The sequence below is a fragment of the Ambystoma mexicanum genome, chromosome 4p, assembly GCF_040938575.1.
Source record: "Ambystoma mexicanum isolate Mex_15411 chromosome 4p, UKY_AmexF1_1, whole genome shotgun sequence".
Taxonomy (NCBI): Eukaryota; Metazoa; Chordata; class Amphibia; order Caudata; family Ambystomatidae; genus Ambystoma; species Ambystoma mexicanum.
In genome coordinates this window covers 475,921,615-475,949,408 of record NC_090927.1, presented here as the reverse complement: position 1 = coordinate 475,949,408, position 27,794 = coordinate 475,921,615, and the positions used below count along the sequence as shown (strand labels likewise).

Genomic DNA, 27,794 nt, shown 5'->3' with positions numbered 1-27,794 from the left:
GCAATACTGGCAACCTGTCTACCGGAGTCCCCACATAGCCCCCTAGCGGAAATAGAATGGATTTCTGGGGGTTTACCGCTATACCGGACAACCAGGCATACCTCCCCATCACCTCTAAGACGAACTGCAAATTTTCTTCTGGGTATCTTAGGTATAGCAGCATGTCATCTGCATACAGGGATATAAGGTGACACTCTCCTCTTACATCGATGCTGACCGGGTCATATTGCTGCCGGAGGTAAATCGCTAAGGGTTCTAGGGCCAGGATGTACAACATTGGGGACCAGGGGCACCCCTGCCTAGTGCCTCTGCACAACTGCCATCGGCTTCTGGGTAATTACTTGAGCTGATAATTGGCAGAAAGGTGCAGGTAAAGTTGGAGAAGGGGAACTGGGTGCTTGTCTGTGAAGTTGACACAACCTGTAGTGCCAAAGACTGGAAGACAGAGAGAAGGGAGTCTTAAATGCAAACAAAGGTGGTCATTGTGGCAAAGAGGCTGCCCCTTTTGAGGAAAGTTATTCAGAGGAAGAGTTCCTTGCCTACTTGAAGTTGTTGAAGTACTTTGAAGTGTATCTTGCCGGTCTAGAAGTACAAATCGCTGAAGCTGTGGTAGTAGTAGAAAATACTGAAGCTGTGGTGGTATATACAATTGTCAGTAGATGCAACATTGTCTACACTTGGCAACAAATTGTCCTATAAGGAACAAATGTGGATTTTTAATTTAAAAACACTCCACAAAGGTCTTAACACGTTAGAATCGTGGGACTTTAATATCCGCTAATGAGTTTCTTACTGTGAGCCCCTACGGGCCCATGCTGTCATGAGTGGGCAATGAATCGCCCCATTCTTTACCCCTTTGTTTACTAGTTGCTGTCAATTGGCCGCTGTTTTTGTGAGCTTTCCCTGATTCTAGGACCGCCCAATGCACGTATGTTATTAATTTTTTCTTGTTTTTCAGTTGTTGTTAATCGTGGTGTCGTTCTTCTTACATTTACAGACACTGTTCACAACACACCAGCCCATTCCGGACCATCTTGTGGCAGTCTAGGTGCATTTTCTAGAGACTTGGTTACATTTTCACCTTTAGCTCAGTTCTGACCCATTTAGATACGGTTAGATCGTATATCGCACTTTAGCTGGATGTCAACTTCAAGTGTACATCTGGCGTTTGGTCAGCAGTTTCTTAATTTTCCTGCCTATTTTTTCTAGGCAATAACAGTAGTATTTACCAATTCTATGAGGTTTTATTTACTTTGTGACACTACTATTCCCAACATCTAATTGGCGCTTAGTTGGCATCTTTGTAATTTAAAGTTCGAATGTCAGTTTATTTCATTTTTTTTATTTCTTTATAACTCACTCAGCTGCACTACCACTCCCAGAATCCCTCTGGGCTTCAACCGGCAGCTTTCAATTTTCTTAGGTGGCCTTCAGGCATCGGCATTTAATTCTAGGCAACATTCTCTTTCCAGCTGAGGAAGTAATCACTGCTTGTGTTAATTACATTTTGGGCAGCAGTACACGAGCAAGGATACGCCCTTGGGTTCTGGATTCTTGATTCTTATCAACACAGTCATGCGTAGTTAGCTTAAATAGAGCCCGACTTGCAGTTGCCGTCAGCCAGCCTCTTTTGTGCAGACTGCCTACACGCATGCGTGGCGTTTCGAGTGAGGAAATCTATTTCGGTTCGCAGAGTCAACCTTTTTGACCTCTATTATCCACTTTACAGAGATGGATAACCGTCTGATGGAGGTAAGCAAGCGGCTAGTTTTTCCGCTATATACACCTTAGTTGTGGGAATTCTGAGCACTTTTAAGAGGGGCTGCATTTCGGACGGCAGTGCAGTGCCGCCATGCACATTCTTTAACAGGGCAGTCATTTGAGCATTCACTTGAATGCCGTGCATGCAATATTATACGTGTAAAACAACACTCTTGGCCCCCTTGAGGGATAGGCAAGTCTGCTGTGGACTCTTACAACTAGCGGAATGTCTAGACATTCCGAAGCTGTGTCTGCTTTCTGCTTAGGCATTTTTTGCCATTTTCTGCTATTTCATTTTTGAACATCCACGTGAATGCTGCACATGTTATTCTGTACTGGCATAATACTCTTGGCCCCCTTGAGGGATGGGCACGTCCGCTGTGGACTCTTACAGCACAGCTCTGTTTGTAACTTTACCAAAGCAGTGCCTGCATTCTGTTCAGGCATTTTTTGCCATTTTCTGCTATTTCATCTTTATAATGGGCTTCCCTACTGGTTTGTTGTAGTGTTCTACAGACGATACTGGTGTTTCGGGTTAAGCTGTGCTGCTTTCCCAATTTCCAACATCTGCAACCTTGGCCTTCCCTAATTCAATAGAGTGCCTTTTAGGTGAGCCACCATTTTTTGCTCCAGTTTCAAGCACTTGATATAGCAGCTTTTGTCTTGTTTTATTTCATTCTGTGCATGTCGGTCTTGTTTTAGGTTAGGATTTGGTCCTGCCTTCCCCCAGCGTGACTGACCACATCACTTCGTTACGGCCACCACAGCTATTTGGCATTCATCAGGTTGGTCCAGCATTGGTCTTTTTTGGGGGCACAGTTCCATCCCGCACCTGACTAACAATCATATGTTCATATATAACCTGCGTTGAACGCTTACATACTTGTCGCAGATTAACGATGGTCCTGAAGGTTCCCCACCATTCTGCACGGTCTTCTTTTGGCAGTCACTAACCCTTTCGCTCTGTCATATATAGCTGTTAGATTGTGGGATTCCTATTTTGCTTAATTGTTATACGGCATATATGATCCCTTAGTTGTTTCACAAAGAAAATTGGGCTGCTCTATAGTAGTTGCCCCTTCTTTTTAATTGTATTCTGCAGACAGTCAGCTATGACTCATATGTTCTATGCAGTAGTCTATAGCCATGTTTTTGTGTTTTACAGAATGGTAACATCCACCACCTGAGGAAGACGTTGTGTTTACTTTCACTACACGTCGAAACCGGTCGAGAGATAAACCCTACAGGGATGTGATCTTTTGCACTTTTCCTTCCGATCCACCCTGACAATAGATTATTTATTAATTAATTCTATTGATTATGAATATAAAAATTATGTATGTTTGATGGGGACTAGTCATGAACTCCTTCTCCCCACAGGTTTTTAGCATGATTCCTTTGTCTTTTAAGCTTTTGGATGTATGTCACGGTATGTTGAGTTGGGTTTGAATGAGTGCACTATGAATGGCAAGTATGTGTGACAATGTTTTAGCCGATTTTAGGCATATGGTTGCTGCTGTTTTGCTGTATTTAAGTAATCAGTGTTTAATTATCTGTGATGGACTCACTATTGTTTAAATTGTTGGTATCACTTTCAATACATTTTGATACACATTTTTTCAAATTGATTTGTTTCTCTGGACAATCTTTTTCTGTTGTTCTAATTACTTGGTCAACATAAACAGAGTGGCAATCATATGTGTAAAAATACAATTTATTTCAAATACTCATATAGAAAAACAATTACACAAAAAAACAGTCATAAGACAAAATATATACTCTACAAGGTACTCATCAATGTGAATGGGGGTTAGTAGTGGATGACTTGTTCGAACCTATGACATTTAACTGATATGATCAGCACCCAGATGTTCGGGTATATTGATGTCATACTCAGAGTTTGAGATCTATTCTGATAACGGTCATGCAGTCTCTCCACTTATAACAGTTCTTAATGCTTGGAGATGGAAATAACCAAGAATTTCAATGTAGTCTCGTAATAGTCTACTCGTGTTTCGGACCTTAGGGTGCGATGCGCTGTCTCCCTAGCGATCGGGTCAACTTTTAGTAGGGCCTCATCGGAATGTAGACTTAGTTTGCAATGGAAAACCCCAATTTTGAGTTCTAAAACAATAAAAACACAAAGAAAAAACCAAAACAATTGTCACTCTTGATCATGATCCAGTGTTATTATGTAAACATGCACAGTGATGGGTGAAAGGTGTGCGGACCTGAATTATTAATACAGTACGTGCAGGGATATGTTCCTTCCAATAGTTAAGATCATCATTATTCTAGGGGAGTGCTGGAACAATTTCACTCTGCAAAGGCAACAGAACAGCATATACAATCTAGACAATTTAAATAGAGAGACTGGTGCTAAGAGAATAATAGAGCAATCCTGCTTTCCTTATAAAACCTGTAGATAAGGGTGGCAGGACTGCTCTGTGGTCCCGGTCAGTATATAGAGTCGAGGCATTGAAGCATCTCAGTGACACCAAATTCTAGATTAGGATTAGATCCAACATCTAGATTGAAAAATGAAATTAAGAGCCTGCTGGCTCATGCATAGATACAATGAAGGATTGACACATGATGAGCAATCTTTTCTCACAAGATCAAATCCTACCACACCTGCCTTTTACCCGTTACCTAACGTTAATGAAAACTGTACAACCCCCCCTGGTCGACCAATTGTTGCAGCCATAGGATCTATCTTGAAACCATTGTCCATCTATGTAGATAATTTTTTAAGATCCTTTATTGGGTATATGCTTTTTTAGGTTAAGGATACCACAGCAATGCTTAAGTGTCTGACAGCAATAACTATTGCTCAACATGACCTTTTAGTGTCTCTCGATGTTGAAGCACTGTACACGAGCATTCCACAAATGGAGAGTATTAAGATCATACAAGAGTATGGCAGCACTACAGTACCGACAGAGTTGATACTTGAGTGCACAAGAATAGCAATCACAGAGAACTATTTTTTTGATTGAAGGTGAGTACTTCAATCAGAGACAAGGGACTAGCACGGGAACGACTTTCGCCCCAGACATTGCTAACATTTTTATGGATGATTTTGAATCCAATTCTGTCTACCATGATAATAACCCTTTGAGTTTGAGAATCATCAGTTGGCATGGTTATAAGATGATGTATTCATGGTCTGGAGAGGGGATGAGACCAGTATGGCATCATTCCTAATATGGTTAAACTCAAGAAATCAATACATCACATTACCCATGACTTATGATTACAACAAAATGGCCTTTCTGGATCTGCTGAATATCAAATCAATGGAAGGTAGACTTGAAACATTCCTGTTCAGGAAAACATTGATAAAAATATATGTTACCAAGATATGACGGTTTCCACCCACTGAGTCGAAGGAGCAATCTAACAGTAGGACAATCATTACGAGTTTGCAGGAACTGCAGTACCAACACAGACTTTAATCAACACAGTAAAGATCTGAGTTCCCAGTTGAAGCAGAGATGTTACCCCTTTCCCATCATCCGGAATGTTCGGAGACGGGCACAACAGACTACCCGTCAGGTATGTCTAAGCCCATGAGAGAAAATCAATTCAGATAAACGTACATGCATTACTACATACGGGCCGGGTAGTAATCAACTCAGAAGATCGATTCTCAAACATTGGCAGATGTTTTAGACCAGAGTTTATGCCCACCAAAGCAAGGTTGTGGTATAAAAGACAGGCATTTTAAAGATATGTTGGTACACACTTATGACTATCCAATGCAGATCTGTGATAAACAATGCACACTATGGGAACTTCCTCTTGTAACAGGTCACTATATATGTGGATATTGCACAGTGTGTAGCCCGACACAAAATATGAAGAAAGTATATCTGTAAGGGCTGTAATGGCGCCTTGATTCCTTTACTAAATGCAGAACCCAATGGCTACTATACAGAATTAAATGTCCTTGTGGCCTCATCTATGCAGGGAAGACTAAGCGGGAGATCGACAAAATCTGCGAACACCGGTCATGCCTTCAGAATAAGGTAGGTGACAAACCATTGGTGGCTCGTTTCCTTCAGCACAAGCACAAACCTACTGATATGGTATGGTTTGTCATTCAAACCATGGCATCTGCCTCCAGAGGAGGAGATCGAGATCCGATGCTAAGAAGGCTTGAACAAAAATGGATTATTAAATTGGATTTTGTGAAGAACGGCCTGAACACCAGCATCGATAGGGGCCTGTACATACATTAGTGAATAGGTATGTGGCTCTGCGATGAACAGACTTTGTAGTGTGACAGACTAAGCACAGGATCTAAGTCTGCACTTTTGGACCAATTGGAGCCAGTCCCTGGTCTTTACTGTCCCACCTGTGATATCCAGGTGGGCAGATAATATAAAAGCTGTTGTTAGAGCAATGAATGGACTTTCTGTTCCAATAATGTGTATGTGTTAGTAACCGCATTACCTTTTTTGCTGTTGCCTGCCCAAATTATATGGTCGTTAAGTTCATGTATTTTGCAGTATGGCACATGTGATGGATTTGTCTCCAGTATTTGATTTTGTCATATTGTTGTCTTTTGTTGGGCTCTTTCGCCTATATATATTAATAATAATCCTGGTTTCTTTCCCGGAACCAAAACGAGGCGTGCTTCTAGATATGATGGCTCCCAAGCTTAGTTTTCAGAGTAAGGCTCAGATATGGAAATCAGCACTAAACATTTCCCCTCAATAAGCTAGTGATACGTGTGCTATGCCGCAAGTTGATACTAACACATGAGGCATTTTTGCTTCTTGGAACACCTGCATCTATGTGGTAAATGATAACATCAGGTGGCATGCTACGTTTTGATGAAATAGACTGGGCAGTTCTACGCCCTATTACTCGCCTTCTCCAGAAAAATATATGTAGTTAATATGGCGCCAATACAGGAAGCTAGCTGGCGTGCCATGACCAGTTCTTAGTATGTGTATACGGAAAAAGGGATGTTTTTTAATTAAATGTAGGTCTAAGAAATGCTTGACGTTGCTGTCCATGAAGGAGCACTGATCCTTTTGGTGACTTCTCCACCTTCCTCCCTTATAGTTTCAGACATAGCTACATAGTAGCAAAGCATCTTCACTGCCCACCACCTCTCAGAGAGAGAGAGGGAGGGAGGGAGAAATGCATATATGTATAATTGGTGCAGGTCAGTGTGTTTTAACTTGTGTTCAGAAAATGTGCTATGATGGTATCTACACATTTTGAAGAGTGAAAATGAATGGAGATGGAAAACAATAAATACATTTCTGTCGCCCTTGTAGAGTGAAGTTGTTCCAGCACTCCTCTAAAGTAATGATGATCTTTACTATCGGAATGAACATATCCCTGCACGTCCTGTATTAATTCCAGTCAGCACACCTTTCACCCAACACGGTATATGTTTACATAATGATAGTCCTATCAAGAGTGAATATTTTTTCTTTTTTTCTTTGTGTTTGTATTGTTTTAGAACTCAAAATTGGGGTTTTCCATTGCAAACTAAGTAAACATCCTGATGAGGCCCTATTAACAAGTGACGCGAGCGCAAGGGAGACAGCACATCGTGCCCTAAGGGCCAAAACAAGTGTCGACTATTAGGAGACTGCATTGACATTTTCGGTTGTTTCCATCTCCAAGCATTAAGAACTGTTATAAGTGGAGAGACTGTATGACCTTCATCAGAATAGATCTTCAACTCTGAGTATGACATCAATATACCCGAACATCTGGGTGCTTATCATATCAGTTAAAGGTCATAGGATTGATGAACAAGTCTCCCGCTATTAACCCCAGTCACATTGAGGAGAATATTGCAGAGTATATATTTTGTCTTTTGATTGGTTTTTGTGTAATTGCTTTTCTATATAAGTATTTAGAATAAATAGTATTTTTATATTCATGATTGCCACTCTATGTTTATTATGACCAAGTAATTAGGCCAACCAGACATTGGTCTGCACACACATAGGGGTTAAGTGTCAAGGGATGGGTAACCAGTTTCCTACTAGTTTTTTTGCTCATTACTACTAGACAGAAGATCAGTGATAAGTTAAACAAATGAGTCTTTAAAACTTTTTAGAATAAGGTAAAGGACGTAATGCTCTGAATATGAAGCAGCAACAGATTGCGCAATCTCAGTCCATGCACAGAAAAGCACCTGTAGCCCGTGTACAAAAAAAAAATAGAGGGTGGATTCAGCAATAAATATTTGTCCGGGGATCGTAGATGGCGCTTAGGCTTATACACTGACAACTTTCTGGAACGATATACAGGAGCTAAGTTAATAAGGCACTTAAAAGCCAGGCATAACATTTTGAACTCCATTGTTTGTTTTAGCAAGAAGCAGTGTAAGGAGCAGAGAAGAAATATGGGTTGCTTTGGGTACTCGGAATATCAGACAAATAGCCGCGTTCTGCAACCTTTGAAATCGAGGAATTTGTTTGTCAGGTATCCCCATAAGAAATCTATTTCCATTGTTTAATTTGGAGTTGACCAATGTACCCACCATGACTGCATGGTCTTTCTGAATGATAAATGGGAGAATGTGACGTAGTAGCCGGAGGGAGAAAAATATAGATTGAATCTTAGCTCCTATTGGATGATGGTGTCATGCCTGCGCCATGGGCGCATACATTGGCGATCAATATGGACTAATTGTTATTCATTTATCTAAAGAAAACTCTTGGATCAACCGCTATTCACTTTTTGGACCTTATTTCCCATTTGCGAGACTTCGGTGCTTTTTTATTTTTCCCAACAAACTACACTTACCACAATGCACTTAGCTATAACCATCTATTCCTGGCTATTCCAATTTTTCTTCATCAGAACTACAATCCCCAGAAGCCCTAGGGATTTGCTCTGCTTCCACCAGCTCAGGAACAGAGAGGGAGGTGGCCGATTGTCTGCAGGTGTGCTGAGCCAGGTGCAACCAATTAGCCTGCCTCTGTGCTGGGCTGGGCGGTATAAAAGCTGCTGCCTGCAGGAGCTCAGTCTCTTGCATTAAGAGTCCTTCCAGCACCTTTTTGCTTCGAGCTACTTATTGTTGTATGCTGTTCCTGCTTACTCCTGCCTTTGATCCAGTGCCCTGCCGGGCTTTCTGCATTGCAGCCAATCACGCTCTGCTGCCTTCTACCTTCCGCCCTGGCCCTTCCGGGCTCCAGCCGTGCAGCCGATCACACTCTGCTGCCTTCTACCTTCCACCCTGGCCCTTTTGGGCTCCCTGCCTCAGCCCTGCTCCACTGAGCGTCCTGACTTGCAACCTGCTACACCCTGCTGCCTACAGCCCTAGCCATTTGGGCTCCCTGCCTCAGCCCTGCTCCTCTGGGCGTCCTGCCTTGCAGCCTGCTACACCCTGCTGCCTACAGCCTTAGCCTTTTTGGGCTCCCTGTCTCACAGCCCTACTCCTCTGGGCATCCTGCCTTGCAGCCTGCTACACCCTGCTGCCTACAGCCCTAGTCTTTTGGGCTCCCTGCCTTGCAGTCTGCATCTCTCCGCTGATCACAGCCCTTGTCCTCTGGAACCCCTGTCTTGCAGCTTGCTACACCCCTTTGCCTTCAGCCCTTGTCTTTTGGGCTCCTTGCCTTGCAGCCTGCTTCACTCCGCTGCCTACAGCCCTTTTCCTCTGGGCTCCCTTTCTTACAGCCCTGCTCCTTTGGGCTTGCTCCTTGCTGTCCTGCTCCTCTGAGCTCTCTACCTTGCACCCTACAGTTCTCTGCAATCCACAACAGTTTACCTGCATTTATTACTTTCAGTTATTGTAGCCCCCTGTTTCCTGACTGCTGCTTCTTTGCTTTCTTCCTTGTTTTCAACCCTCAGTTCTTTATCCCTGTCCTATTCAGTTATACTGCTTTCCTTTCATTTCCTTCTGCTAGTTTGCTCATCGACTTCCCTTTTCCTGGATTTGTCTGTTATAGTCTTCTCTTGTATCGTTTGTAGACCCCTTTGTACAGGGCTTGTCTGTTGGTTTCCGACAGGCAACCTCTGCCCCTTCCCTTGTCTAGTTTCTGTGTTACAGACACCCACAGCTGTTGTTCCCAGCCATGAGCAAACAGAGTGGGCCTCTGTTATAGCAAACTGTGCAGAAGGCTAGAGTTTTTTCCTAAGGTCCGTGGAACACTCTTCTCCATATCTGCATACACCCCAAGAGGGAATCCATTCTGTTGTACCTTATTTCCTTGCTACACTTGCCTACTCTTTGTTCTCTTTTACTTTCAGCTGTGTGTGTACTTATCTGTCTACCTTACTTCGGCACAACCACCCAAACCCTACCTGGGTGCCCTGTGCCACTCTTAACAGAGTGCCATCCTTGACAGATGGCAGTCCAGAGTGGACTGCCATGGGCATCGTAGACTTTTTACCTTAGACACAAAGGAGATGTGGTGGTGGGGGCCAGCGAGGATGATCCTCCAACAAGTATTTAGAACACATTAAAATGAGCTCAGTTTTGGTTGGGTTCAATTGGAGTCTATTAGTGGTCATCCACTGACCTACTTCTATACACTGCACCATTTTAGACAGGGATTCAGAGGTCTTCCTCAATCTCTGAGTATCATCTGCATAAGAGTGATAACCCAGATCAGATTTCCTGAAAATACCCATCAGTGGTTGTAAGTAGAGATTCAACAAAAAAGGAGACAGTGACAATCCCCAAGGAACTCCGCAGTCGAGCTGAATCATATTTGAAATGTGCCCTGCCATTTTCACATACTGATGACGATTAGCTAAAAGGGATTTAAACCAAGGTAGCACATGGATATAAACTCTGGCCACCCGTAGTCAGTCTGGACAGTAAGATGTTATGGTTCGTTGTACCAAGATCCATCATGACTAACAGTGCGAGATCCCTTTCATTAGCCCACACGGCCACCAGAGTAGTGATTGTGCCGTGAAGGGTATGGAGAACTTGTTGGAAAGTGAACATTTCTTCCAGTATTATTGCTGATCACGGCAGGGAATACCTGCCATCAGCCTATAATTCTATAGATCATTGGAATCCAGAATTTTCTTTTTTTTTAAATAATGGGGAGACGGATACCTTCAAACTGGCAGGAACTATACCTTGGGTTAATTATAGGTTGGCAAATGAGGTAATACATTGGGATTAAAAGATAGCATGCGCTTGTGCTGCAAATGTGGGAAAACCATAGAGCAAGTCGTTGGTGGGGTTTAATTCTGGGAATAATGACATGAGATCAGAGTTAACTGGAGAAACATCAAAGAGCCTGGTTGTGGAATCACTTCCATCATAATGTCTGTCTGGACCGCTGCTTGCACCATTTTCTACTTAATGTTTTTTTATCTTGTTTATAAAGAATTGGCTGAATTCATTTGCTTCAATTGTAGAAGGTGTAATGCTAGAGGAGGCACGAATGGGATTAATCAAATTGGAGATGGTGGAAAAAGCTCTCGAGGTCTGTGGCTTTTTTGTAAAGTTTGATGGAGTGTGGTGTTTTCTCTCGGTCGCCAATATTTTTACATTTCCTCCATTTTCTTTCCTGTTTATGATATAGATGTTTCAGGTCAGAAAGCGAGGTTGAATATCATAGGTTTGACAATTTTTTGGGTGTTCTTGATTTACAAGGGACAACAGAATCACAGATTGATTAAGATTTTAGTACCATTATCGAAGAATTCATCACGCCCCGAATTGATCTCAAATCCTGGCAGAGCAGTTTCTAAGCCGGGTTCTGAGATCGTAAGAAGATCTTTCTAGCTGTGAATCTTTAGTACTTACTCATTTTGATTAACAATGGTTGAGACCCCCGTAGTAAAAGAGAAACATCTAATAAAATGGTCTGAACAGGAGAACGACTCAGTAGTATCCATCTGAATGTGTGAACCACGCAGCAGCACCAGATTTGGCCTGAAGGGGATGTAGTTAAAAGTCATATGTCGCGACTGTTCATAATTTCCTGTAATTTAGGTGAGACGGGTGTGGTGAGGTCATCTAGCCATATGTTCAGATTGCCTATAATCAACAGTTGGGTGTATTGCAGTTGTTGCTAGCTATTGATCCAAATTAATTAAGAAGGTCTGGCTTGGCCTGGAGGTCTATAGCATAAAACCATTTAAAAAGATGTTGTGGGGGATAATGTAAAGTTAAAACAACCTATTTGGGATACCTTGTCCCAGTTTAGCACAGTGAAATGTGATATGTTCCATTGACCAATTCATGTATTTAATAGAGTAGGCATGGGAACTATAGTGTGGAAAAGGGCAGGGGGAGCATCATTAAACCAGGTCTCCATAACAAATGAGATCCAGGTTATGTTGCTCCACAAGACCAAGCATCTCAGTTCCATGAGCTACAGCTGATCTGTCATTAGAGTTGACGTAATTTGTAGTACTGCCTAATGTGGTATTTATGGTTACAGGTACAAAACCATACATTTTGTGATCCCCGATTTCATTCAGCGCCCTCAGGGAAATAGAGCCTGGAGTATGTCTAAGAGCTAGGGTAGCAAATCAATGTTAAAGGTATACATAAAGGCAGAAACTTAATCTTAGCAATTATCTCAGTCTATAGATTGATAGCACCCGAACAATACCAGACATCACTTTATTATAAATCTACAGCAGCGTATACAACTTTGGAAGGCTATTCCTTGGCTTGAAAGGTCCTGGACTCAGACAGCCAGCATCTCGCGCCGAATACTCAAAACAGTCTTCGCGTCAGTATTAAACCTGCGGCCCCCAGAAGGTGACAACACCATGGGGCGCAACACAAAGCTCTACGATATGATATAATATGAAAGGTTATTTACAACGCGCTTAGTACCCAGGGATCGAACATGTGTTGTTCCGTGTTGTATTGCTTCCAGGGCTAGCACGTTGCCCCTGAGCTATCCTCCTGAGATGAAGTCCCAACAGAGGCTGCGCAAAGCGGTTAATCAGCAGATGAACACGCCGGAAACTGCCGGAATGTAGATACAGTGCAAAGGTAAGTTCAGAAGAAAAACACTCTCAATAACAAGGTTTCAATAACATAAAATCTTAATATATTTTGAAATCTAATACTAAAATAAAATAATCACATGAATTTCAATTAACAGACATGGGCATCAATTAAATAAATAGTGATCTAGCTCAGCACCATACAGTAGCGCAGCCTTGCAAGCACAGACTTCGCAATGATGCAAGTCTGTTAAGGTCTGTGGTCCCCGGAAGGTGACTATACCATGGGGCACAGCGCAAAGATCCATGGGGATGAAGTCCCATCAGAGGCTTTGCGATGTGGGTAATCAGCAGATGACACTGCAGTAACTGCCTGAATGTAGATACAGTGGAAAGGTAAGTTCAGAAGTTAAATGCTCTAAAGAAAGTTTCAATAAAATCAAATCTTAATACATTTTAAAATCAATCTAATACTAAAATAAAATAGTCACTGAGAGAACATGACCAGGCTGGTGCATTTTAAAATAATAATTCTTCTGAGCAAATGGTATTGATTAGAAATGTATTTTGTCATCAATTAGAAGTGAATGTCAGGTAGCTGCACTGACAGTACCAATAACCTTCTATGCAGAAACACATTTAAATAAAATAAACTGGTACATGGGATTTACAGCTTATGGCAATGTGCTTATCAGTCCACAAAGTGACACATCTTACAAAGCCACTCAGAACACTTACTGAAGAAGATGTACATCAGAGCCAACAAACTGAGTGCCACAGCAATTCCAAGTTTTGGATCCACAGTGAAAGACAGCAATAAACCCACGCTTACACACAGCGAGAGCGTAAGGAATACAATAAGCCATGAGAACTGGAAGAGTGGCTCAATCTGCTGCCCAGCGAAGGTTTTCATTTCATCTAGAAAGATAAAAAAAAAGTACATGACCATACAGGAAAACATTAACAGACAAAAAACAGCAATCCCCAAGATTAAATTCAGAACACAAATATCTTAACAAGTTATAGTGTGTCAGGAACATCATTTATCATGCTAACACCTTAATCGTTTCCTGCACATACTTGCAAGGGATGCTCCTGGGTTGGGGTTTGAAAAAAAAAAAGAAACCTTACTGTGCAGCGCTTTGTTCACAAATTCATATGGCAAGTGAGGAGAGTTGTCTCCTGTTTATGTTTCAATAGACTACCTATGGACAGGCTACACAATAGTCTTCCTGTGTTATTCACTGCTTTTTAATATGTTCAATTAATGCCACAACCAACGTGTTTTTGTGCAGTGTGCGTTCACCTGAGGCTGAATTTTACTTATTTTTGACAGTTTCTGTTCCACATCCCTTGCTGACACACTGAGGGGAAAGCTGGATGAGAATCTCCTGCCTAAAAAGATCATCGATGAAAGAACCATAACATACTCCTATTTGAAAAAAGCACACACTTAACAATACCAGTCATCTTTGGATTTACACAATGGAAAGCTAAAAAAAGCAATGAGTCGTGCGTGAAGATTGCCTTATTATTTCTTACTAGAAATACTACAGAAAGAAACAGGGAATTTGTACCTATGAACAAAGCAAAAGTACTGGAAAGTTCTAGTGATAAGCTAACAGAAACTTAAAGCCAAAAAATGAAAACAGCAGAAAAAGACCATTACTTCCCATTCAACCTGCCATTTATCATACCAGTCTTAACTAAATAGATGATACATGAACTTGAACAATTTAACTCATCTTGCAAGGGGTCCCCAGGCTGAAAAGAGTTGGTTTCTGTTTGCTTCCATCTTTGCCATTTATTTACAATTAATGGAGGCCAATAGTAAAATAAAATTCCAATCTTCATTGATGCATTCAAATATGATGATAGGGATATGTTTTATCAATGCTCTCTTTCTACTTTTGCATTAAATTTGAGAATTTGCAAACTCTACTCATTGATTTGAAATAAAATAAATAGATTTAATGAATGATATAATGTGTTAGTTGCTAAAATCGATGTATTTTAACAATGTTAGGTAAGACTTTCATAGCAATGATAAATCCTCCTTACCTTTGTCAACCGCAGACTGTTTTGCTTTTACTGGTGGATTATTTTTCTTTATACCTCTGAGTGGGAACCCTTTCCCACACTCTAAGAATTGTTTATTCTTTTTATGGGTGTCATATATAAGACTCTTCATAGTGTCTTTTAAAAGTTATCCTCTTTGTCTACCTTTTGGCAATAGGTGCCTAATGATGCCGGGTTGCCCTAGGGGCTCCCCTTTTTTACTTTCTCTGGCTAGCCCTGTGAGAACTACAGATCCCATGGGTAGAAAGGATTTTTGGATCCCGTTTACATGTTATTTGGTGAAACCAGCAACCCCACCTTATGTGGAGTGCTGGGGAGACTGAGTAATCCCCTTCTCATTTTAAATGTAAGATTTATTTTACGAGGAAAAACTGACCTTTTATGGCGCGTGGCAGTGAAACCTTTATATTAATTCTGTGCACTTTTACAGCAGACTATTTGCACAGCCCCGGTAAAGGCCCCCATGGCTGCTCATTTTACCAAAATGGGCCCGTCGTGTTTTCTCCATTTTGGTGTTCAATGTCCTTTTGTGTTCATTCCCGACATCCAGGACGGGAAATTCCTTTGTGTGATTTTCTATCTTCGGCGGGAGTAATGTGGACTCACTGCCCAGGGTCCAGAGTGTCTTTGAAGGCTGGAAGCGAGGGAGCAGTTCAAAACTCTGCAGCCCTTTGTCTTCCAGCATGACTGTGAGAATCCAGTTCAAACTGGAAGGCTGGCTGTCCTGAAAGGACTGGCAACCCTCCAACTTTGAATGTTGCAAGGCTGTTTGATTGACTGGGTTCCTGCATAAAAGTATGGTCCTGGAAGATGAAGAGGTAGTCGACCACTGGAATCAAAACCGAAGAGAAAGAATTTGCGGCTGAAACCATTTCAAGCAAACGGAGAGCCTGCTGTGTAACCCTAGCCTGCTGTAGTCCTTCCTTTCAATGAACCTGGGAACACCGAAAACAAAGATCCCGACCCACTAGACACAAGACCTGCATTTTGAGCCATCCCACGCTGTGCTGTGACCTTGCAGGGCTGCAATACCCCAATACCATGGGACCTCGAGCCATTAGGCGGTGCACGGTCTTACTAATTCCGAATCTCGCAAAAACTTCGTAAGCATCCTGCTGGATCTCCAGAGGCAAGATTCCAGTCTGGAAAGTCCCCTCAACAGAGTGCTGGACCTTGCAAACAACGAGAATCCCACCAGCAATATTCTGTCTTCTTCTGTGCTCCTGAAAAAGGCGCTGAATCCAAAGAGCCACATCCAGCTGCGAGGAAAACCTTGCCTCGAGCCTTCCTGGTGATCCTTGCTGCCAAAGTCCTTCCAGTGTCCTGTCTTCTGTCTTCTTAATGAAGGAATTCAACAAGCAGGTTTTTGGCTACTGATCCTGAAATCTTCCTGCTACAAAATCTTCTGTGCTGAGGTACTGTGCTGGCTTGGGTATTTTCTTACCTTAGGTCTCCTGTGATAGTAGTTGTGGGGTGTTTCCTGTGATTCAGAGTCCTCTCGTCCAGTGCACCCAGGCCCCTTCTGGATTCCTCCTAGGGTGTCTTCTCTGAAGCCCCTGGACCCTCAACTAACTCTAATGTACTTACTTGTTTTAACAGTCTTCCTTAGGAACTCTCACTTTTGCTACTTAAGAACCTATCCTGACCTGCCTGTTGGACACTAGACTCTAGTGACTCCCCGTCCGTCACTAAGAACACTCATGCTCCAAGAATAAGGGAAATACCTCCAAGGATTGGGCCTTTTGCCTAGAAAAGCGAATAAGAGTTCAAAAGTTACGTACTTGCAAAAGAAGTTGGTTGGTAACCAACTCTGAGAGTGAACAGTCACAAAAGTTATTACTTACCTTAGAAATCGTCAGCCATTCTGAAAACTATATATAAGGTTATTTTACTTACCTTAGTAATGCTTTGCCATTCTGAAAAGTATATGCCAACATCTTTCTTTCCTTAGAAGCTGTTTCTCCATTCTAATAGAAAGTAGATGTAAGGTTACTTTGCTCACCTGTAAATTGGCTGTACCTCTTCCCAAAATGAATGTTTCCCAACTGGGTCTGGCTTCCCCCGACTTGCTGTTAGCCTGTCCACAATAAGTCTGCATTAGGTTTTAACTACCTAGAATAACGTTGAGTCATTCATAAAGAATAACACTGGGTTTTGCTTTCCCTGGTCTGTTTTAACTTGAATATAACTGTTATCCTAAAATAAGTTAGAGTTATTGCTTACCTTAGTCTGTGAACTGGAAAGCAACTGTAATTCAATATTACACCCCAAGGTCCAACCACCCTAGAATAACTGTTATCCTGAATCAGAGTTATAGGTTTATATTGTTCCTAGATCAGAAAAGTATATTGTCCAGTTGATGTACTATGTGATTTCTTGCTGATCCTCACAGTACAACTGACAGCGTCTATTACCCTTGAATTACTGTAAAGTAATCTGAAAATAACTTATGGTTTTACTCTCCAAGAATAGGTATGACCTATACTGATGTTTTTTTATTAGGCCTGACTTACCAAGTTTTCTAAATAAGGCCTATGCTTTGGTCTGTGTACTTTAAAGCATAGTGTTGTATTTTTATAATTGTGGTTATAATGTGATGGTATTCAGTACCCCCAACATTTATCTGCGCATAATAATTTGTATTTAAATAAACAATAAAAAAAATGTGTTTTAAGCATTTTAATAGGAAATATATCAACATCACCTTAGTGCATTCATGACATTAAGGGCCCAATTCATAGAATCCAGCGCAGGATAGGCGCAAAACCGCACGCTGAGAAGGAGAGTGTGCCACGCATGTGCCAGCCGTGGCACAAAGAAACAATTGCGCAGCACGCGTATTCATGGATTAACCGAGGCATCACTAGCCGTGGAGCAAGGAACATCAAGCTGCGCCAGTAATGCCCCCAACACGCCCGTACGCACAGTAAAAGATCCAGCGAAATGCCTAACACGGCGCAAACCCTGCGTCATCCCGGGTCCAGCATACAGCCCCCCCAGCCAAATCGGGTGAAAATCTGTTGCAGACGGGGTACGCAATGAGTTTCTACCCAATTTGGGTGGGTTGCGTCAGGGGTAAGCAATGAGTGTCCACGCGATTCCGCTTGGGTGCGTCCGGGGTACGCGCTGAGTTTCCACGTGATTTGGCTGGTGTGCGTCCAGGGTACACAATGAGTCTCCACATGATTCCGCTGGGATGCGTAGGGGGTACGCGATGAGTTCCCACGCGATCGTTCCACCCCAGCCACATTGCATGGAAACTCAGCGCGTTCCCCGAGAAACACGCACAAATCCACTGGAAGCTGACCCCCCCCCTCATGGGACAGCCACACCCCAGCCCACAACACCTGTGACCACCGCCCACAGGCAGCCCACACAACATGCCCCCCCCCATCACTCGTGACCACAGCCCGCAGGCAGCCCACACAACATGGGGACCCCCCCAATCACCTGTGACCACATCCCACAGGCAGCCCACACCACATGGCCCCCCCATCACCCGTGTCCACAGCCCGCAGGCAGCCCACAACACATGGCCCCCCCCATCACCCGTGACCACAGCCCGCTGGCAGCCCACACCACTTGGAACCCCCCCATCACCCGTGACCATAGCCCGCAGGCAGGCCCCGCCTCATGTCTGTTCCCAACCCCTACCCCCCAGCCCTCCCCCAACACCTGTGATGGCAACCTGGACACCCCCACCCCAAAACACTGGAGCAATATATATCCATGCAGCACATGTGCAATGAAATGCCACCACACACTGCACACTCGAAGTGCACCTTAACACCCATCCATCGGTCATATGCACCCAAGAAAATGCCCCATGGGATTGGAATTCAAAAATCAACAACACTGGTCAGCATCAGGGACACAGAACTGATTTAAGGAAGAGTGAAAGTTGCTCTAAACCATTGAGCCCAGACACCACTTTGATTTCCAATGTGAAAAAAATATCTAAAAAATGAGTATGAAAGCCATACTTAGTCAAATCAATAAATACAATCTGCATGAAACAAATCAATAAATAGAAGATAATGAAAACGGAAAAACATTGGATGAAAATAAAATTAAACTCAAAGATGCGGTCCATGTCCATACATGTAAGTCCAAATGAAAACGCAAATGAAAAGAAAACTATTCCTCCATGGTGAACAGAAAAGTATCCCGGAAAAAGAACCATGTACAAACAACCAGGGTCCATTGTCCCAAACCATGTTAAGAAATACTTAAAAATACTATTAAAAAAGAACTATGTACAAAATGTGGAGCAAAGTCCAAAAACTCAAAATAAAAGTGAAAAATAAATGAAACTTACACGTAAATAACTATATACAATGGCAGAGGGCTAGTCCATCTCATCACCATGCTCCCATATAGTCTCTGCCAGGGCATCATCGAACACTGCGTCCACTTCCCCTAGGCGGGCCTCAGCTTCCCCCTCGAGGTCTTGCAGGGACTTCATCACGCTCCTCTCCAGCTCCCTGCAAGTCTCTTCGAGGACCTCTGCCCGCCTCTCTGCCCGACGCAGTGTAATCACTGCCCTGGCCCTGGTGAGTCTTGCCTCCTGTGCCCGCTGCCGCTCTGCCCCTATCTGCTGGCCCAAATGCCCCAACACGGAAGATATCCTTGTTGTAAGGTCCACGTTTGCCTCCTGCCTGATGGCGATAACTGCCCCTCTGCTTTTGAAAGCCCAGAGTCCTGTAGCCTCCTACTCCGAGCCTGCTGCCGCCAAATTGCCCGGTGCCTGCGCCTCAAGGACAGCCGCCGGGATGATGTCAACCCCCGGGGCTGTTGTGCACGTGCCCTGCTCTTTGGTGCCTGTTCTTCCTCCATTGGCACAGCTCCTGTCGCCTGCTGGATCGGCGTGGTGACCACATCTGCTGATTCAACTTCGACTCCCGACTCTGGCAGGGATGGGATCTCCACCAGACTGGCAGCCGGGGTTGGGACAGGTTCACAGGGAGCCCTGTGTTATCTGGCCCGGAAGACGGCAGGGAGGACGACTGGCGCACAGAGGAGGAAGGCGAGGAGGGGGTCAGCCCACAGAGCCATTGCGAGACCAGGAGATGTGCTAGCCAGTTCAAGAGACAGACAACCTCATTGTGATGACGTGCAAGCCCTCGATTGGAAGCCTGCCCATCATCACGGATGGTGCCTGTCCGCCTCATGACACCAGCTACCAGGTTCTGCCTTGTCCCGAATGGCGAAATCCGCAGGCATTGGTGTTTCCGTTTGCGTGGAAACATCTGCCACCTGCGGAATGGTCTGGCTTGAGGCATACTGATGCAGTCGCAGTCCGAGGGGCAGGATCAGTCACAGGCCCCTCCACGGCATCCTGTACTGGCTTCTGCCCTTGAGTCTGGAACGTGGGCTAGGCTGCTGCGACCTCCTCCTCCACCTCTGCCAACCTGGATGCCTCCCCATCATCTTCCGCAGTGTCTTGCCCCTGTGTAGGCTCACATGTCCCTCCCACTGCCGAGGACTCCACGACCACCTTCGCCCTCTTGGACCTACCCTCCGCAGCTGCCGCCATTGGCTCGGACGTGGCACCTGTCTCCTCGCTCCCTAAAGATGACAGTACCTGGGAGCGTGACAAGGCCTTGCGTCTGTGCCTGGTGGAGGCATCCCTGCTGCCTTGCTCCACAGTGCCTTCTCTGCCCTCTTCTTCCATTGTCACTGTGGATAGAGAGGCATAGAACACAAACTTCAGGGAAATGAACATGTCTGTTTTGCACAAAACAAATGTACATGAGTTGCACTGGCAAAGGTCACAACCATCATCACCAATTAACACACATGCACAATCATGTGTGTCCTTCACAACAGACAATCACATCCTTGGACAAGGCACTGTCGGCACCTCAATATTGTGCATGTCCCTCACATTCATCATGTGACATTAATGAAGCAGGCCACATAACTATCACGTCAGAGTCCATTCAAGCTAAAATTGCCAGCAAGAGTCAAGCACACATTCAAATGCTCCAGTAACGTCCATCCATGATTGTTGGCCAGTCACACACTCACTTCCCAGACACATGCACATGTACACCATGCATGTCCATGATGCTGCCAAAAGCACACGTGTCACACCTCTCACATGGCCACGTCCAGACAAATTTATGCAACCATGCTCACGTTGTTACATGCTGCCGCGCATCACACATTGCAACAGAAACGCAATTGATGTCACACATGCTGGAATGGACACACATGCAGCACTGTATGGGACATGCACACAGACATCTGTACAAGACACATATCAGACATAAGGCCAAGGAGCATACTCCAACCATACATCAATATGCACATGCACTATGGTGGACAAGTACACATGGACACTTACCAGTCGACTCCAGATGGAGTTCCAATTCCCTGACCTGGGCGTACAGCACTCGGTAGAACCGCTCCAGGACCCGCTTGTTGTCGGTGGTCAACTAGCTCCGGTGCCCCTCTTGGTCCATGCCAGCCTTGATGATGCGCTGGGCATTGTTGCGGGTCGTGGCTTTGAAGTCCTCCCAGCGCTTGTGGACATGGATGTAGTCGCGAACTGCCACCCCCTCTGCGTAGATGGCACCCACGATGTCCACCCAGATCTTCCTCCGTCCTTCTTTGCCGACTTGCAATGGTCTGGGAAGAGGGCATCATAATGAACCAGGACTTGTGCCACCACAATGTCAACTTCCCTGGCTGAGAAGCTGACAGCCCTCTGCGTCGCTGCCAGGGGGTTGCCACTTGCCTCGGATGATGTTGCTTCAGACATGGCAACCCCCGACGCAGGTGTGGATGGGCAAGGTGGTCCTGGTGCTGGGCTGTGGAGCGGTGGTCTGGCACGTCGGGAGTCTTCTGGATCAACAGATGTGGTCATAGGTCCAACGCCAGGAGCTCTGGCAATGGGTGTACAGCGGGCACCAAAATTGCAGGGCATGTGGGCAGCAGGCACACACAGTAGGTAGGCAGCAGCAGATGGCTCGTAGGAGGCAGCTCGGGGCACTTGGAGGCAGGTAAATTGGCTGGTAGGCAGGCGCGAGGGTCATCAATGTTACTCGTGTGGCCAGCCGGAAAGAGTGACACCGCACGTGCAGAAACAGCACGTTAGTGTGGATTTAAAGGAAAGGGCCTACGCGCATAAGTTACATGACACGCGCTGGACATTGGCGGTTAGCGTACAGTATCGGGATAAATCAGTGCGTAGGAGACGATCACACTTGTGTGCCAGCGATAGCGGACGGACGTGTGGACTTCTGCGATTCTAGCATTTCCATGCAATCTCTACCCTACAGCGAGAGTGCAAGTTTTTTTTATGGGGTTTTGCCTCCACGCACACGCGCGTGCATTCTGATTTTTGTGTTTAAGACTGACTGAGTTGCACATGCATTTTGCATACTGTGGGTTCCCCATGTCTTGCGTACCCCCATTTTCAAGGTTGTACTACCCCACGTGTCCTTTGCGTACGTAAGTTTTGTGTTGGTGGGTGCAACAGCATACCGCGTTAGGTTTTTACTTTACATGTGGGGTAACGAGGGGTTGCATACACGTAATTTACGTTTTCAGGGTGCCTGTGTGTTATGCGCCCCGTTTATCTTTCCCCAGGGGTTACTTTGAGCCTCGCAGGAGCACACTGGTACGTTTAACATCACGTACACTGCCCCCTCACTGAAATTGCCCTTCACAATTGATATCTGCACCTCCCATTGCACAATACCATCAGTGCCATGAGTGGGAAGGAACCCAATGGGATGGAGGGCCGAGGTGGACGTGGCCGAGGTGGCCAAGGTGCCCAGGGCCATGCAGGGAGAGCTGTGCCCCCCACCCAACAGGGTCAGGGAGATACAGCTGATGCTGACATCCCCAGCACCCAGGGTCCTGGGGCAGCTGTGTCATCTGCTGTCCCTTCCAGCCAGGGTCAGGAAGCTGCAGGGACAGCTGCAGCACCTGCCACCCAAGTTCAGGGTCAGACAGCTAGCCCTGTTGTTGTCCGGGCACAGGTCCACAGGGACCCAGGTGCAGTAGTCCCTGTCTCCAAGGCGAAGGGACGTGTTGGGAAAGTGGCAGCCACCAGGGGTACCACAGCAGCTATTTATCTGCTGTCCATACCAGCCAGGGTCAGTAAGATGCAGGGGAAGCTGCAGCACCCGCCACTCAGGCTCAGGGTCACACAGCCAGCCCGGTTGTTGTCCAGGCACAGGTCCACAGGGACCAAGGTGCATTAGTCCCAGTCTCCAAGGGGAAGGGACGTGTTGGGAAAGTGGCGGCCACCAGCACACAGGTACGGATACCTGCAAGGCAACCTCCTGTCCAGACATCGGTGGATGATGCCATGGCCCAGTCTACCAGAGTTCCAGCCCCTACTGACCCAAGTGGCCCAGCCACTAAGGGTCTGCACCGTCTCACAAGAAGGCAAAGCGTGCATTAGGGGGACAGGCTCCAACCCAAGGCACGGCACAGGAGATCCAAACTTTGACCGCAACTCAGTGATGCGGAGCTCAAGATCCTTGTGGACTACGTGCGGGAACACGAACGTGACATGCTGGTGCGCGCAGGGAGCACACATACGCATGCTCAGCGTATGGCCCACTGGCAGCACGTCACTGATCTAATCAACGCCTTGGGCAATGAGAAGCGCACTGCTTCTGGAGGCACTGAAGCGTTCGAAAGACCTCCGACACCGAGCCAAAGAGGAGCTGGGTAGCGCCTACGCCTCTACTCTGGTGACTGGACGTGGGCCATCAGAATAGGACGATGAGCTCACTCAACAAGAAGAACAAGTCAGTGACATGATTGATGTGGAGCAGATCCAAGGCGTGGGAGACCTGCCTAATTATGAGGACATGTCCAGTGAGTGGTGATACGTGTGTGTCCATGACATGTATATGTTGCTTGGATGGATTGTTGTGATTGTCTGGCAGTTCTGCCTGTATTTACATGACTGCCATGGGTGGGCATGTCATGGTGGACTGACACGTGCTTGTTGTCCTGTAGACTGCATGCATAGGATGTGGTGCACACCGTGACACTCGTCCTCACCACACATTATCATTCCTTCCATGTCACTCTCTGTGCAGCCTCTCGTGGCCCTCTTCCTGCTACAAACCCTGATGGCGGGTAGCCTGTGTTAATCTTCCACTCCACACTCTCCTTCTCTACTCACATCTGTGACATCTCCGAGAGGTCACCTTACACGATGCACCTCCTCAGAGGTATTCTTCCTTTCCTCTCATTACCCCTGCAGCTCACTGTCTACAGAGGACTGGTCTTACCTATGGTGGGCCACTGCAACGGGCTCTTACTAGATTTAGGTGGTTGAACCCTCTTGGCTCTGCTACTCATCCAGACCTGGACTGTGGGAAGTGTCCTTTTGTGCTGGAGCCAGGGATTGTGTCTCCCTCGGACTGTGATGAGGCCACTGTCTCCCATTGTCTAGGCCAGGTCTTTTCTGAACCCTGTGCATTGTCCACAAGTCCTTAGAGGTCCTGTGGCCGATATTACTTCAACTCCATCTTCAAGATAGTCATAGTCTTCATTCATCCATTTCAGGTTCACTCTTGGTCAGTAGCTCCTCATTGCAATGAGTTGGTGGTTAATGTTTGTCTTTGGCTGGGTCGTCCCTCTGGTACAGCCTCCCTGCCTCAATGGAACTGGAGGTGAACATTCTCCCGGTCTGTAGGCACATCTGATGCTTCCTCATGTGTGCGACTTACTCTCCTCCTCTCCTCTGCTGTAGTCCAGGATGGCTGAGATGATGCACTAGTGACCTGGCAACAATCTGATCTCCGACACGATCCTCTGAGCCAACATGTTCACCCATGCACTGCATCCCAGGCATCCCCCGCACTTGATGTGTGTTTACTGTATCTCTACAACCCACTACCGCCACTTTGCACCTGATGTGTGCATTTGCACTTCCACTGCCAACAGGTCACAACATTTGCATTACTGGTGACTTATTTATGTTTGAAATTGAGGCCGTTCACATGTTATGCTATGCCCCCTCTCACTTCAAAAAAAGGTATCCCCTTCAACATGCCTACTCACTGGCGTGATGTCAATGTGACCTCGCATCATGGTATCAGTGTGCTCGTCTTCACTCGATTCCGACACCCTAGCATTGTTGGGCATTGTGACACTATTTTTGTTTTGTGCGTACAATGTAATGTAAGCTCACAACTATTGTAAATGGCTCTGGCACTGTAGTCATCAGATTACATCTCATGCTGTTTGAAAGTTTTTGCATGGCTATGCAGCAACTGTGTATTGCACATCAGGTGCTTGTGTGTGAAGCAGGTGCTATGCACTACATGTGTTGTTGAGCCCTTGATCAGACATCCATGGCTGCATTCAGAGTTCCCTTCGCTTGCATTTACACTGCGTACGTGTGTGTGTGTTTGGGGGGGAACAGGGGGAAAGGGGTACAGGATAGTAAACCGCTACAACCACCAGTGGAGGACGTGGTGTGGTAGCCGATGAAGATCCACTGGTGCTACAATCTACACTGGCCCTGACTCAGTGGGACACTGCCTCTGATGATTCCTTTGGATCTGGTGGTGAACCAGATATGGCTTCCTCAACACTGTCGCAGGTGGGTGGATCAACTGTGGGTGCTGTTGTGTCCTAAACGTCTGCAGGGGTGAAGACCCCTCACAGGACCAGTCAGTGTTGGTACGTCAGTCTGTGGTGGTTACGGATGCAGGGTCACGCTCCACAGTATTAGCTCCTGGTCTTGGGACAGCTGATCAAGGGATGGATGCAGTCCTGCAGCCACAGACAGGCACATCACATCAAGGGCCAGGTTCCTTTGGGCCTGCCAGGCGTGGGGTCCGCCAACGCGGTGGCCGTGTGCCAACTGGAAATACTGTGTGGGTGCAGTCCATGTATGGTGTTGCACGGCAACAGGGGGATTCCTATGAGATGTTGGCTCAGGGCATGGAAAGGGTGGCCAATTCCATGATGCCCCCAGAAAGACAGGTGAAGCTCCAGCTGCAGGCAATGCGGTCCACATGCCGCTCACACAGGCTGCACATGGAGGCCAGCAACAAGAGCCTACGGACAGAATTAAGGGCTCTGCGTGCATCCCTGGTTGCAGAGGGTCGTGCACACAGGAACGCCCGGAGGGAAGAGTATAGGTCCCTCAGAATTACACTGACTGCATTTGAGGAACCCGAAGTAGATGGTCTGAACAGAAGATGCAACAGTTGACTCATACCATCACAGAGGAAATGTGTGCATCCCGTGAGGTGTTGCATGGGGACCTCCGAACCATCATGTTGCAGATGCGAGCTTATCAGTCCCGCATGGCCGATGCCATGGAGGACCAGGCCAGGGCTATGCGTGGTGATTCTCCCTTAACACTACCACCTTCTAATGCTACACCAGAGGGTGGTGACAACAGCGATAGCTCTCCCAATCCATGATAGCCATGCGTCCCATGAACCCATGGAGGCTTTTTTTCTTCTTCTCAACACCCGCACATGTGGGTGTTGACGTGCACCCTGCCCTACCACCCACCTGGGTGGACCCCTCCCCACCCATCCACCATGGGCTTTCTTTTTTTTTTCTATTGTGCATTTATGTGACAGTGTGTTGCTTTGTGTGGCATCCAAGGGCATCCACTGTAGGATCCAGCTGGACCCATATAGGCTTGTCTCGTGTTGGTGTTTCTGCCTTGGGTCCAGACACATATGCCACTCCTGCTTCCCCTTTCCATGGGCTTGCAAGGAGGGCAGCGTGTGAAAGTAACTTACAGAGACGCATTGGGCTTTCTTTCTATCTGTGGACAGTCTCAAGTCCGGCCTGTGTATACACCCCTTGTGGGAATCATGATTGTATGTCTAGTGCATGGTTGCCATCCCTTGATGTTTGTACATTGGGATCCATCCTTTGATCATGTTCCATCTTCATGTATTGGCTTGCCTATCTCCATTGTTGTTGGCCTTCGGTCTGTATGTGCTTCCCTGCCCACTTCAGTTATTAGGGCCACCCAAAATGATGGAAGGGTGGCATGTGCAAGTTACGACATGTCGAGGCACTAGTGCAATTATGATTGGTCACTGTGAGACATATTCACTATTCTGGCTTGTGTATCTGGTATGTTGTACTGCCCAATTGGTGTTCCTGTGTACATTGATAGTTTGATGTGTTAGAGTGGCTTGTTTATGAACGGGTTCCTTTGAATGTTGTACACTTTGTGACAGTAGAGTTGAGTGATGGCCTTTGATTTACACTTTTGACATTGCATGCCATGGCAAGGTGTGGCGACCAGGTGACATGGAGCGTGGGATGGTTTAGGTGACATACCAGCATTTAGAGGTGTACTTTGCCATTGTGTTAGTGACATGCTACATCTTCCATGTGCTACTTTTGTGCACACCAGATTGAGTTGGTTTAAGTTCTAAGGGATGCACGCAATGTGGCACTTCCAAGGACAGGTTCTCAGGGTGGTAAGGTTGGGACAGATGACTGTCCCTTTGGCATTATCGATTGTCACCTGGAATGTGCCAGGGCTGTGTGCACTCCCGGGGTATGGATTTTAGGTGAGAAATTGTGCCACAAGCTGGGTATGGGTAGCCTCGCCATGTGCCCTTTCCCCTCCCATGCGTAGCATGTGGTTGGGGATGTGGGGACACCACCATGTCCACTGGTACGCCATGCTGTGTTGCAACGTTGTGCAGGACACATGCTGCCACGATGATCCTGCTACTGGTGGTGCATACAGTAGCTCACCATCAGAGTGGTCAAGAGAGCAGAAGCGTGACTTTAGCACACCAAATGTGCACTCCACTATGGCCCTGGTAGCAGTATGGGCTGCGTTGTATCTTACCTGGGGTGGGGTTCCGTATTGGCGTCATCATGTAAGTGCTCAGAGGTTAGGCAATGAACCCTGTGCAGGTGAGACATATTATCAGTGGTGTGGTTTTGTCTGTGTGAGTCATGCATGCATTTGCAGGGCCATTTGTATTCATCAATGAGCCATGTGTTGCCATGCCTCCCAGCTTCCAGGGCCCGCTGTAGGGGTGACATTCTGAATATGAAACGGTCATGGGTGG

General features: G+C 45.9%; 1 protein-coding gene across 4 annotated transcripts in view; it reads right to left on the bottom strand.

The window, feature by feature from the left end:
* Positions 1-27,794, bottom strand: part of KIDINS220 (kinase D interacting substrate 220) — a 1,499,978-nt gene that overhangs the window by 743,915 nt on the left and 728,269 nt on the right. For all 4 annotated transcript variants that reach the window (XM_069606010.1, XM_069606012.1, XM_069606011.1 and 1 more), the window contains exon 15: positions 13,408-13,587. In XM_069606010.1, the coding sequence (XP_069462111.1) occupies positions 13,408-13,587 (180 nt within the window). The remainder of the gene's footprint in view (positions 1-13,407; positions 13,588-27,794) is intronic.